The sequence below is a fragment of the Anabrus simplex genome, chromosome 5, assembly GCF_040414725.1.
Source record: "Anabrus simplex isolate iqAnaSimp1 chromosome 5, ASM4041472v1, whole genome shotgun sequence".
NCBI lineage: Eukaryota > Metazoa > Arthropoda > Insecta > Orthoptera > Tettigoniidae > Anabrus > Anabrus simplex.
The window spans coordinates 237757517-237771576 of NC_090269.1; the positions used below are offsets into that span (position 1 = coordinate 237757517).

The 14060-nt window shown below is 41.5% G+C and overlaps 1 protein-coding gene across 1 annotated transcript in view; it reads right to left on the reverse strand.

Annotated features, from left to right (window-relative positions):
- Positions 1–13811, reverse strand: part of LOC136874465 (toll-like receptor 2 type-2) — an 88306-nt gene extending 74495 nt beyond the window's left edge. Inside the window, exon 1 of the mRNA XM_067148095.2 lies at positions 13441–13811. Within this exon, the coding sequence (XP_067004196.2) occupies positions 13441–13811 (371 nt within the window). The remainder of the gene's footprint in view (positions 1–13440) is intronic.
- Positions 13812–14060: the final 249 nt, after the last annotated feature.

A 14060-nucleotide genomic window follows, 5' to 3' on the forward strand; every position in this document is an offset into this window, starting at 1 on the left:
GATAAGCGGCTTGTAACTCGCGAACGTCTTCTTAGCTGAGTACCATTCAAGCTCTTAAAACACAGTACTAATTAAGGTTGTAAAATATTCTGAAATAGTCCTCCTCTGTAGTGTAGTAGTTAGCTGCTACCCTCGGAGGTCCGAGTTCGATTCCCGGCTCTGCCACGGAATGTGTAGCATTTAGCCTATGTAAGTTCCTAACGTAAAATATCATGATTGTACGGAGAGGTTAAAACACACACAGTGCCTACTCCTATCGAAAGAACCTGCACGGTACCGGCATGTATGCTTCTCCTGGTGAAGGAGCATGCACATGGTTTAACGCCTCCTATCAACAGCCCTTACTTAATGCTGGCTTTTTTGCACACCCCGCCTCACACCATAGTTTTACGACCGGCTGCCCTTCCTGACTAGGATTTTAAATCGCAAGAATTTGTTGAGTTGCCCTTCCTGACGCAAAACTGGCAGTATCTAACCTCTTACACGGAATGTGTAGCATTTAGCCTATGTAAGTTCCTAACGTAAAATATCATGATTGTACGGAGAGGTTAAAACACACACAGTGCCTACTCCTATCGAAAGAACCTGCACGGTACCGGCATGTAGGCTTCTCCTGGTGAAGGAGCATGCACATGGTTTAACGCCTCCTATCAACAGCCCTTACTTAATGCTGGCTTTTTTGCACACCCCGCCTCACACCATAGTTTTACGACCGGCTGCCCTTCCTGACTAGGATTTTAAATCGCAAGAATTTGTTGAGTTGCCCTTCCTGACGCAAAACTGGCAGTATCTAACCTCTTACACGGAATGTGTAGCATTTAGCCTATGTAAGTTCCTAACGTAAAATATCATGATTGTACGGAGAGGTTAAAACACACACAGTGCCTACTCCTATCGAAAGAACCTGCACGGTACCGGCATGTAGGCTTCTCCTGGTGAAGGAGCATGCACATGGTTTAACGCCTCCTATCAACAGCCCTTACTTAATGCCGGCTTTTTTGCACACCCCGCCTCACACCATAGTTTTACGACCGGCTGCCCTTCCTGACTAGGATTTTAAATCGCAAGAATTTGTTGAGTTGCCCTTCCTGACGCAAAACTGGCAGTATCTAACCTCTTACACGGAATGTGTAGCATTTAGCCTATGTAAGTTCCTAACGTAAAATATCATGATTGTACGGAGAGGTTAAAACACACACAGTGCCTACTCCTATCGAAAGAACCTGCACGGTACCGGCATGTAGGCTTCTCCTAGTGAAGGAGCATGCACATGGTTTAACGCCTCCTATCAACAGCCCTTACTTAATGCTGGCTTTTTTGCACACCCCGCTTCACACCATAGTTTTACGACCGGCTGCCCTTCCTGACTAGGATTTTAAATCGCAAGAATTTGTTGAGTTGCCCTTCCTGACGCAAAACTGGCAGTATCTAACCTCTTACATCATACACTATAGTTTTCGACCGGTTGCCCTTCCTGACGTCAAAGAACTCGGATTAAGAATCTGTTTTGTTTTAAGACTAGTTGCCCTTCCTGACGCAAAACTGGTAGTATCTAACCTCTTACATCATACCCTATTGTTTTCGACCGGTTGCCCTTCCTGACGTCAAAGAACTCGGATAAAGAATCTGTCGAGAATCGGGGTTTTACTGCTAGATTTTAAATCGCAGTATCACGAACTATTGTTTTACTGCTGGATGCCCTTCCTGACTAAGATTTTAAATCGCAAGAATTTGTTTTAAGACTCAAGTCTTGTTATGTTTCTTTTCGTAATCTGCAAGTATAAACAAGCATATCGCTGCACACTCTTGCCTTCGCGATGCGTGTTCGATAATTGTTTTCAACTAGTTGCCCTTCCTGACGTCAAAGAACTCGGATTAAGAATCTGTCGAGAATCGGGGGATATACAGCTTGATTTTAAATCGCAGTATCACGAACTATTGTTTTACTGCTGGATGCCCTTCCTGACTAAGATTTTAAATCGCAAGAATTTGTTTTAAGACTCAAGTCTTGTACCGGATGCCCTTCCTGACTAAGATTTTAAATCGCAAGATTTTTTGTATTAAGACTCAAGTCTTGTTATGTTTCTTTTCGTAATCTGCAAGTCTAAACAAGCATATCGCTGCACACTCTTGCCTTCGCGATGCGTGTTCGATAATTGTTTTCAACCGGTTGCCCTTCCTGACGTCAAAGAACTCGGATTAAGAATCTGTCGAGAATCGGGGGTTTTACTGCTAGATTTTAAATCGTAGTATCACGAACTATTGTTTTACTGCTGGATGCCCTTCCTGACTAAGATTTTAAATCGCAAGAATTTGTTTTAAGACTCAAGTCTTGTTATGTTTCTTTTCGTAATCTGCAAGTCTAAACAAGCATATCGCTGCACACTCTTGCCTTCGCGATGCGTGTTCGATAATTGTTTTCAACCGGTTGCCCTTCCTGACGTCAAAGAACTCGGATTAAGAATCTGTCGAGAATCGGGGGTTTTACTGCTAGATTTTAAATCACGAACTATTGTTTTACTGCTGGATGCCCTTCCTGACTAAGATTTTAAATCGCAAGAATTTGTTTTAAGACTCAAGTCTTGTTATGTTTCTTTTCGTAATCTGCAAGTCTAAACAAGCATATCGCTGCACACTCTTGCCTTCGCGATGCGTGTTCGATAATTGTTTTCAACTAGTTGCCCTTCCTGACGTCAAAGAACTCGGATTAAGAATCTGTCGAGAATCGGGGGTTTTACTGCTAGCTTTTAAATCACGAACTATTGTTTTACTGCTGGATGCCCTTCCTGACTAAGATTTTAAATCGCAAGAATTTGTTTAAAGACTCAAGTCTTGTTATGTTTCTTTTCGTAATCTGCAAGTCTAAACAAGCATATCGCTGCACACTCTTGCCTTCGCGATGCGTGTTCGATAATTGTTTTCAACTAGTTGCCCTTCCTGACGTCAAAGAACTCGGATTAAGAATCTGTCGAGAATCGAGGATTTACAGCTAGATGCTCGCCGGATACCCTTCCCGACGGCATAAGTTACCAGGATTTGAATCGCGGTATCCATCATTGTGTCTGACTTGCAAGCTCACGCGTATTATTTTTTGCTGAGATATCATGCTACTTCCGTTCGCCAGCTAGAGCGGAAACTCGCAGTACTGCGTCTATTTCATCTTACAACTTGGAGGAGACAACATGTGTACATATAATTTATGATCTTTCACCCTCCCTTAAAAAACATGTAAGTATCTCGGAACATTCTTATCCGTGTGTGTTGCAAATACTAAGCGAGTGAGCCGAGCGAGTTGGCTACGCAGTGTGCTTTCTTGATTTTCGTATGAGTGTATTCACAATTACTAAGCGTCTTAGCAGTGTGATGAACGAGTTAGCTACGCGGTATATATTTTTTTATTTTCGTACTAAGCAAATCATTTGAAGTGTTAGTCTTGTTAGTTTCAATCTAAACAAAGGTATCCCTTTACATGTTGTACAGTGTTCGGTTCTACTTGTTTCGTGATCTGAACGCATCAATCAATGTTCTGATTACATGTTGTATCGAGTGCAGTGTTCAATTCTAGTCTTGTTATGTTTCAAGCTGATCTTCTTAGAACAAAGGTATCCCCTAACATGTTGTACAGTGTTCGGTTCTACTTGTTTCGTGATCTGAACACATCAATCATTGTTCTGATCGCATGTAACGACATCGAGTGCAGTGTTCAATTCTAGTCTTGTTATGTTTCAATCTAAACAAAGGTATCCCCTAACATGTTGTACAGCGTTCGATTCTACTTATGTAGTGTTCTGAACACACCAGACAATGTTTTAATCACATGTTGAAGTTAACGACATCGAGTGCAGTGTTCGATTCTACTTATTTTGTGTTCTGAACACATCAATCAATCAATGTGCAGTGTTCAATTCTAGTGTTGTTATGTTTCAATCTAAACAAAGGTATCCCCTAATACAGCGTTCGATTCTACTTATGTAGTGTTCTGAACACACCACACAATGTTTTAATCACATGTTGTATCGAGTACAGTGTTCTGAACACATCAATCAATGTTCTGATCACATGTTGTATCGAGTACTGGCTGTCTCATAAGGAGCTATGTATAGCCGCCATCTTGCATCCGCCATCTTGCGCAAGCATCCTTAGGGCGTCTCTAGTCATGGATCCTTAAGCCGCCTCATAAGAGCAACCACCATCTCGCGCAAGCATCCCTCATAAGGAGCCTTGTATAACCGCCATCTTGCGCAAGCATCCCAAGGGCGTCTATGTATAGCGATCATCTTGCATAAGCACCTTTAAGGAGTCATGTATAGTCACCATCTTGTGCAATTAGCGTCGAGAGAGGACTGATGTAGAATTTTTCCTTTTAAATTATCCGCCACCACATAGAGTGTAGCACTGAGGTTTGCGATGTAAGATGGTGGATGACAGCTGCGCGTAGCACGTAGAATTTGCCGCCACCACATAGATGGCAGCACGGTGCTCAAAGATGGCGGATGACAGCTAACAGAACTTTTCAAATTGCCCGCTACTACAGAGAGCAGCACGGTGCTCTGTTCATTAAAAGATGGCGGATGACAGGTGATGAAATTGCCTGCATGATAGCAGCACCGTGCTCTATTGATTAAAGATGGTGGATGATAGCTGTCATAAAAAGCACGTGGCTTTGTTTACTAAACAAGAGCACATAGATTTTTTTCAAATTGCCGCCACCACATTTCAAAAGTATCTAGCTAAAGAGCGCAGCACTGAGGTTTGTGATGCAAGATGGCGGATGACAGCTGTCAGAAAAAAGCACGTGAGTTTGTTTCCAAACAAGAGCATGTAGAATTTGCCGCCACCACATAGAGGGCAGCACGGTGCTCTCATGATTAAAGATGGCTGCTGTCACGTGGAATTGCCTGCCACCACAAAAGAGGGTAGCACGGTGCTCAAAGATGGCTGCTATCAAAAAGCATTTTTCAAATTATCCGCCACCACATTTCAAAGGTAAGTAGCTAAAGAGGGCACCACTGTGCTCTATAGATTAAAGATGGTGGATGACAGCTGTCAAAAAGCACGTGGATTTGTTTATCTCGCGCTAGTAAGGTTAAGTTGGTAGCACTAAGGTTTAAGCCCGTTAAGATGGCAGCACTGCGGATGACAGCTGTGACGAATTTACATCTACTACGATAAAGAGGGCAGCACTGTGCTCTATAGATTAAAGATGGCGGATGACAGCTGACAAAAAAGCACGTGAGTTTGTTTACTAAACAAGAGCACGTGGAATTTGTCGCCACCACATTTCAAAGGTAAGTAGCTAAAGAGGGCAGCACTGTGCTCTATAGATTAAAGATGGCAGATGGTAGCTGTCGAAAAAGCACGTGAGTTTGTTTCCAAACAAGAGCGCGTGGAATTTTTCAATTTGCCGCCACCACATAGAGGGTAGCACTGTTCTCTCTGGATTAAAGATGGCTGCTTGTCGAAAAGCATTTTTCAAATTATCCGCCACCACATTTCAAAGGTAAGTAGCTAAAGAGGGCAGCACTGTGCTCAAAGATGGCGGATGACAGCTATCAAAAAAGCACGTGGCTGTCAAAAAGCACGTGGATTTGTTTATCTCGAGCTAGTGAGGTTAAGTTGGTAGCACTAAGGTTTAGGTCTGTCAAGATGGCAGCACTGCCGATGATAGGTGATGAAAGAGGGCAGCACGGTGCTCTGTAGTTTAAAGATGGCGGATGACAGCTGTCAAAAAAGCACGTGGCTGTCAAAAGCACGTGGCTTTGTTTACCACACGCTAGTTAGGTTAAGTTGGTACTACTGAGGTTTAGGCCCGTCAAGATGGCAGTACTGAGGTTAGCGATGCGTTGTTGTCGATGACAGCTGTCAAAAAGCACGTGGCTTTGTTTACAAATCTGTCAAAAAGCACGTGGCTGTCAAAAAGCACGTGGATTTGTTTATCTCGCACTAGTTAGGTTAAGTTGGCACTACTGAGGTTTAGGCCCGTCAAGATGGCAGTACTGAGGTTAGCGATGCGTTGTTGTCTGTCAAAAAGCACGTGGCTGTCAAAAAACACGTGGCTTTGTTTACCTCATGCTAGTTAGGTTAAGTTGGCACTAGTGAGTTTTAGGCCCGTCAAGATGGCAGCAGTGAGGTTAGCGATGCGTTGTTGTCGATGACAGCTGTCAAAAAGCACGTGGCTTTGTTTACAAATTCAAATCTCGCGCCAAAATTCAAATTTCCCGCCAAAATTCAAATTTCCCGCGGGCGGCGGAGGCGGAGGCGGCGGCGGAGGAGGCGGCGGAGGAGGCGGCGGAGGAGGCGGCGGAGGAGGCGGCGGAGGAGGCGGCGGGAGGAGGAGGAGGCGGCCGAACCATCCAATTATACTACTGTCGCCTAGTGAAAATTTTTGTTGTTTTGAAGAAATACAACCTTCAGTTCAAGTTTTAAATTAATTTTGATATTGTTGATAGACCCATTCACCCCAGCACCTTCTTTCACCTCTCTGCGATCCACCAAACCCCGGTAACAATTATTATTATTTCATTTGTACGGCGCCCATACTACGGACATTTCGATTAATTCTTTTTTAATTTAATTTCTTTCAATTATTTTATTAAGTTTTTTGACTAATTTTATTTATTCAGATATTTTTATTATTGTTATTAACTTATATTACAAACTTGGACTCGTCCACAGCTTATTCGAAATAATTATCGCAATACAGTAGCGAACTATTAGAAACAAGCATGCAATCATGTACTCAGATGATCTGGTTAGAGCGGTACTTCCGTTCCCATTCTTCTATAGCAACTGCAACAATTTTACCACGTAACAACTTGAATCGCCTTAAAAATGTTCGTTATTTACAATTCACCAAATACATACATATTGGTTGGATTTAAGACAAAATATTAATCAACATTTTCTGGAAATCTATATATATAAAATAAGAGTTTAGTTTGTACATTCAAAAAGAATGATATTTCTGTATCAGTCGGGTCAACAGTAACAAGGAAATGCACTTTTTAATTTTCCGTAATTTCTGTCTGTCTGTTGTTTGTTTGTATGTATGTACACGCATCACTAGAAAACGGCTAAAGAGAATTTAATGAAAATCGGTATGCAAAGTTGAGGAATAAGTTGCTACAATTTAGGCCACAAATAATTTTATTTACGCTGAGAGAAATGGTAGTTTAGGGGAGGCCTAAAATTTTATTTTCAAATATTTATGTTATTAATGGTAGTACGTTAATGAAAATCGGTATGAAAAGTCGGGGAATAAGTCGCTACAATCTAGGCTATAAATAATTTTATTCACGGAGAGTGAAATGCTAGTTTAGGGGAGGGCCTAACATGTAATTCTTAAATATTTGTTATTAGTGGTCCTGTCGTTAAATACTAAATAATTAAAGTCATATAGTATTCAATTTTCGATCATTTGTGTCTGATACATTTTTACCGTACCGGCTATGATGCCAAATATATTAATGAATTTGAATTTTCGTTGCTTAAGTCCATATCAGCGCCGAGTCACGAGAAAATGGGCGAACAGAATTAAATGAAAATCAGTATGCGAAGTCGGGGAATAAGAAACTACAGCCTACGCTATAAATATTTTTATAAGACGCCCTAACATCACAGAGTCGAAAGAAAACTAAATGTGAAGGCCCACAATATAGAAAGCTCATAAAATTGATCAACAATAACATTACGTTGATCATTGTTTGTTGTGATGTGATTTGTGCCTTCTGTTGCCACTCACTCCGATAGATGGGATTACTGTTGTGTACCGAGTGTTTTTTAAAATTTGCTTTACGTCGTACGTCTTATGGCGACGATGGGATAGGAAAAGGCTAGGAGTGGGAAGGAAGCGGCCTTGGCCTTAATTAAGGTACAGCCCCTTGCATTTTCCTGGTGTGAAAATGGGAAACCACGGAAATCCATGTTTAGGACTGTCGACAGTGGGGTTCGAACCCACTACCTCCCGGATACAAGCTCACAGCTGCGCGCCCCTAACCGCACGGCCAGCTCGTCCGGTCGTAGCGTGTATAACAGCCTGCCTGAATATTGGCGGGAAATAGCTGGGGAGTTAGATAACTTTCTTCTTTAGCATGCCATTCCTCTGGATCATAAATTTTCTGATACTATTAGTACGTAACACACTGGTTCATCATAGCATTCGAGCTATTCAATCCCTACTCTGAGGCACTGATTCGAATGAGCAGTGTGCACACTTACATAAATAATGGCAGAAGAGTGTTCACGACTATCTGCGGCTCTGGGACTTTGGACTGTCAGATCGGCACCGTAGTACTGTTCGTTAAAGGCGAGAAAATGTGCGGTTTTTCATTTGATCGAGTACTTAAATGACAATATTGCTTTTAATCGCTACATTCCTACTGACGTTTTTGTAATGACCTATGTTGAAAACCACAAAGACAGTCTTTCTGAGAATCCCGTAGCGAAGCACGGGTACGTCAGCTAGTACATTATAAGAGAATTCAGTCGATTTTACTTGTCATTCCCACCATTGCGTCAGCTTGTCCTCTCATAGTGTTCGTTTACCACATAAATATTAAATATTACCAGGCGAATTTGGCCGCGCAGCTCGCATCCGGGAGATAGTGGGTTCGAACCTCTCTATCGGCAGCCCTGAAGATGGTTTTCCGTGGTTTCCCATTTTTACACCAAGCAAATGCTCGGGGCTGTACCTTAATTAAGGCCACGGCCGCTTCCTTCCCAATCCTAGGCCTTTCCTGTCCCATCGTCGCCGTAAGACCTATCTGTGTCGGTGCGACTATTAGCAAATAGCTAAAAAAGAAAAACCACCTTTAAACTTTATTTTCATTGTTTATGACTTAGTAAAGTGCGTCTCGTATGCAAGCAAATTAATGTCTTTTTATTAAATATTAGACTCGTTACTTGTATATTCTTCTACTTCTTAGAGTTCATCCCGTTTTGACACATAGTCCGCTGTATTTTATTATTTTGAAGATTGTTTTTAATTTAGCGTGCAGTCGTTTGGGTTCTGTAGACAACAATATGAGTCACGGAACTCCTTGTTCCACAATCTGTCGTTTTCACAGCAATACGATTCTCGATCATCCACCACCTTTGCTCCACTTATATGAAAGGTCACACTCCAATTAATTTTATTTAATATTCTGAAGTAATGTTTCAAATCACCCTTAATGAGGTTATTAAAGGAAAAAAAAACGTTCAATCGGAAGTAAATAAACACCACACACTATGCAGGTAACTCCGTGATATAAGCTGTCAATTTAGAAAGACAAAAATCGATATCCTAACCCTCTCGAAACGCACGGAATCAGTGTATTTAGGTCACATCTTCTGAAATAACGAATACAGCCTGACACAATAGATCATAGAAGGGAAACTCGGACGCAGGCGGGGAAGATTATCTTGCTTGTGCTCGGAACCTCTGCCAGTGATTCGACATTCAAGATGCGGCAACTCTGATAAGAAGAACTCAAAAGGAGAACTTAATCCATGAGGTCGCCAACCTTCGGTGAGGAGACAGAACCCGAAGAATCAACACGAAGATTTCCAAGAAAATACAAACATTTTAAAAAATCTTGAAAAGAATTGTATTTTACTTAAACACAGCTCATACTGGCAGTAATAAAATTCATTTAAATATGAAGCGTGCCCCAAATAACACGTTATATAGCGATTTCGTCATTAATATGCTATGTTGTTGTTTGAGTCATCAGGCCATAGACTGGTTTGATGCAGCTCTCCATGCCACCCTATCCTGTGCTAACCTTTTTATTTCTAAGCAACTATTGCATCCTACATCTGCTCTAATCTGCTTGTCATAGTCATATCTTGGTCTACTCCTACTGTTCTTACCGCCTATACTTCCTTCAAAAACCATCTGAACAAGTCCTGTGTGTCTTAAGCTGTGTCCTATCATTCTATCTCTTCTTCTCGTCAAATTTAATGAAATCAATCTCCTCTCACCAATTCTATTCAGTATCTCTTCATTCGTGATTCGATCTATCCATCTCACCTTCAGCATTTTTCTGTAACACCACATTTCAAAAGCTTTTATTCTCTCTCTTTCTGTGTTAGTTATCGTCCATGTTTCACTTCCATACAATGCCACGCTCCAGATGAAAGTCTTTAGAAACATCTTTCTAATTCCTATATCAATGTTTGAAGTGAGCAAATTTCTTTTCTTAAAAAAGCTCTTCCTTGCTTGTGCTAGTCTGCATTTTATGTCCTCCTTACTTCTGCCATCGTTAGTTATTTTACTACCCTCATCTACTTCCTTTAAGACATCATTTCCTAATATAATATTTCCTGAATCACCTTCCTTTGTTCGACCGCAATCCATTACTTTTGTTTTGGACTTATTTATTTTCATCTTGTACTCCTTACCCAAGACTTCGTACATACCATTCAGCAGCTTCTCGAGATCTTCCGCATTCTCAGATAAAATAACAATATCATCGGCAAATCTCAAGGTCTCGATTTCCTCTCCTTGGATTGTGATTCCCTTTCCAAATTCCCCTTTGATTTCCTTTACTGCCTGTTCTATGTAAACATTGAAAAGGAGGCGGAACAAACTGCAGCCTTGCCTCACTCCTTTCTGGATTGCTGCTTCTTTTTCAAAGCCCTCGATTCTTATCACTGCAGACTGGTTTTTTATACAGATTGTAGATAATTCTTCGTTCTCGGAATCTGATCCCAATCATCTTCAGATTCGTAAATAGCTTGGTTCAATCAATATTATCGAATGCCTTTTCTAGATCTACGAACGCCATGCACGTGGGCTTGTCCTTCTTAACTCGATCCTCTAAGATCAGACGTAAAGTCAGGATTGTTTCACGTGTTCCTACATTTCTTCTGAAGCTAAATTGATCTTCTCCCAACTCAGCTTCAACTTGTTTTTCCATTCCTCTGTAAATAATAGGTGTTAAAATTTCGTAGGCATGAGATACAAAACTAATGGTGCGGTAGTTTTACACTTGTCAGCACCGGCTTTCTTGGGAATAGGTATAACAACATTCTTCCGAAAATCGGATGGCACTTCTCCTGTCTCATACATCTTACACACTAAACGTAATAACCTTACCATGCTGGTTTCTCCTAAGGCAGTCAGTAATTCAGAGGGAATGTCATCAATTCCAGGTGCCTTGTTCCTATTTAGGTCACTCACAGCTCTGTCAAACTCTGACCTCAAAATTGGGTCTCCCATTTCATCAGCCAACAGCCTCTTCTTGTTCCAGAACCAAATCATCTACATCTTTACCTTGATACAACTGTTGGATATGTTCCTGCCACCTTTCTGTTTGTCGTCTTTCCCTAGAAGTGACTTTCCATCTGAGCTCTTAATATTCATACATCTAGGTTTCCTTTTTCCAACGGTTTCTTTGATTTTCCTGTATGCAGCATCTACCTTTCCTAGGACCATACAACCTTCGACATCCCTGCACTTCTCCTTCAGCCATTCTCCCTTAGCTACCTTGCACTTTCTGTTCACTTCATTCTTTAATCGCCTGTATTCTTTTCTGCCCTCTTCATTTATAGCATTCTTGTATTTTCATCAATCAGGTCTATTATCTCCTGAGTTATCCACTGATTCTTAGTTGATCTTTTCTTCCTTTCCAACATTTCTTCAGCAGCCCTACTGACTTCATTTTTCATGACTATATCCACTCTTCCTCTATTGTGTTTCCTTCAGCATTTTCATTTAGTCCTTGTGCAACATGTTCCTTGAAGCAATCCGTCACACTCTTTTCTTTCAACTTGTCTAGATTCCATCTCCTAGCATTCCTTCCTTTCTTAAATTTCTTCAACTTCACATGGCATTTCATGAGCAACAAGTTGTGATCAGAGTCCACGTCTGCTCCTGGTAAAGTTTTGCAATCCAACACCTGGTTTCTGAATCTCTGCCTAATCATAATGTAGTTTATTTGATACCTTCAAGTGTCTCCAAGTCTTATCCACGTATATGCCGTCGTTAGTGGTGTTTGAACCAAGTATTAGCAAGGACTAAATTATGATCAGTGCAGAATTCAACCAGTCGACTTCCTTTATCGTTCCTTTGTCCCAGTCCGAATTCTCCTATTGTATTACCCTTTCTTCCTTGGCCTACCACTGCATTCCAGTCTCCCATCACAATTAGATTTTCGTCACCTTTTACATATTGTATTAAATCTTCTATCTCTTCATATATTCTTTCGATTTCTTCATCATTCGCTGAACTAGTAGACATCTAGACCTGCACTATTGTGGTGAGCATTGGTTTGGTGCTATTCTGACAACAATAATCCTTTCACTATGCTGATCGTAGTAGCTTTCCCGCTGCCCTATTTTCTTATTCATTATTGAACCAACTCCTACATTTCCTCTGTTTGATTTTGTGTTGATAATTCGGTAGTTGCCTGACCAAAAAGCCCCTTCTTCCTGCCAACGTACTTCACTTATACCAACCATATCTAACTTTAGTCTATCCATCTCTCTTTTCAGATTCTCTCTAACCTACCACAACGATTCACACTTCTAACATTCCACGCACGCTCCGACTCGCAGAATGTCAGTATCCATCTTCCTGATGATCGCCCCCTCTCGTGTAGTCCCCACCTGGAGATCCGAATGGTGGACTAGTTTACCTCCGGAATATTTTACCCGGGAGGAAGCCATCATAAGTGCATCATTCATACAGAGAGAGAGCTGCATGTCCTTGGGAGTTAGTTACGGCTGTAGTTTTCCATGGCTTTCAGCGGTGTAGCAGTATCAACACAGCTAAGCCATGAAATGTGAAATGTCGTATGGCTTTTAGTGCCGGGATATCCCAGGAAGGGTTCGGCTCGCCAGGTGCAGGTCTTTCTATTTGACTCCCGTAGGCGACCTGCGCGTCGTTATGAGGATGAAATGATGATGAAGACAACACATACACCCAGCCCCCGTGCCATTGTTATTAACCAATTAAGGTTAAAATCCCCAACCCGGCCGGAAATCGAATCCGGGACCCTCTGAACCGAAGGCCAGTACGCTGACCGTTCAGCCAACGAGTCGGACAGCTAAGCCATGTTGAGTATTATTACAAGGCCATATCAGTCAATCATCTAGACTGCCTCCCTTGCAACTTCCGAACGGGCTGCTACCCTTCTTTCGATGAACCATTCGTTAGTCTGATCTCTCAACAGATGCTCATCCGATATGGTTGCACCTGCGGCTCGGCTATCTGCTTCATTGGGACACGCAAGCCTCCCCACCGCGGCAAGTCACATGGTTTGCTATATAGCGTTAAAAAGCCAAAATATGCAATTGTACGCCCAATAAAAGCCACTATATATTTATCAAATGCCAATAAACCTGTTTATATCACTTTCAAGGGTTAAATAATAGTAGGGTAAAAATATGACGCCATGACGACATTATTAATTACAAATGTTATGTACCGTAAAAAGTAAAATGAAGTAGTCTTACCTGTAACATATGAAGGCATCGTATATGCTTACTTCGTACATATCAACAGCACTGGAGTTTCTCTGTTTGAAGAGGAACATGATGTATGCCAGCTCGAACCTGTAGCGGAGGACCATTAGCGCGCACAGAGTGACGATCGTCATGATGAAGACGATGGGGACGGAGATACTGATGACGAACTTCTTATGGGCTTCACACGTCGTCAGGTAAAAATATGAGTCGAAGACGTTCTGTCCTTTTACGGCAACAGGCGAGTCACATGTTAGAGTTTGGTGAGTACCCAGATTAAGTACCTTTTTAGTATTTTTACGGAGCCAGTCCTTGAGTTCCGGCAAGCTACACTGAGAACAATCAATTAGATTGGCACCCATGTCGATAGTTTTTACAGGCTCTAGAGAATGGCGCATTTCCTTCGATAAAGTTGCGATGAAATTATAGGAGAAATTAATGTTCTTTACCCAAGTCTCTGCTTTATATGAAGGGAAAAATAAATTACTGCGGTTCCACCGAGTTATATTATTGTAAGATAGAAGGAGATTTTCAATTGAAGTGTTATATGAACCTAAGTTTTCTACTGTTAGTAGTTTATTATTTGATAAGTCTAACGTTTTGACGTTACA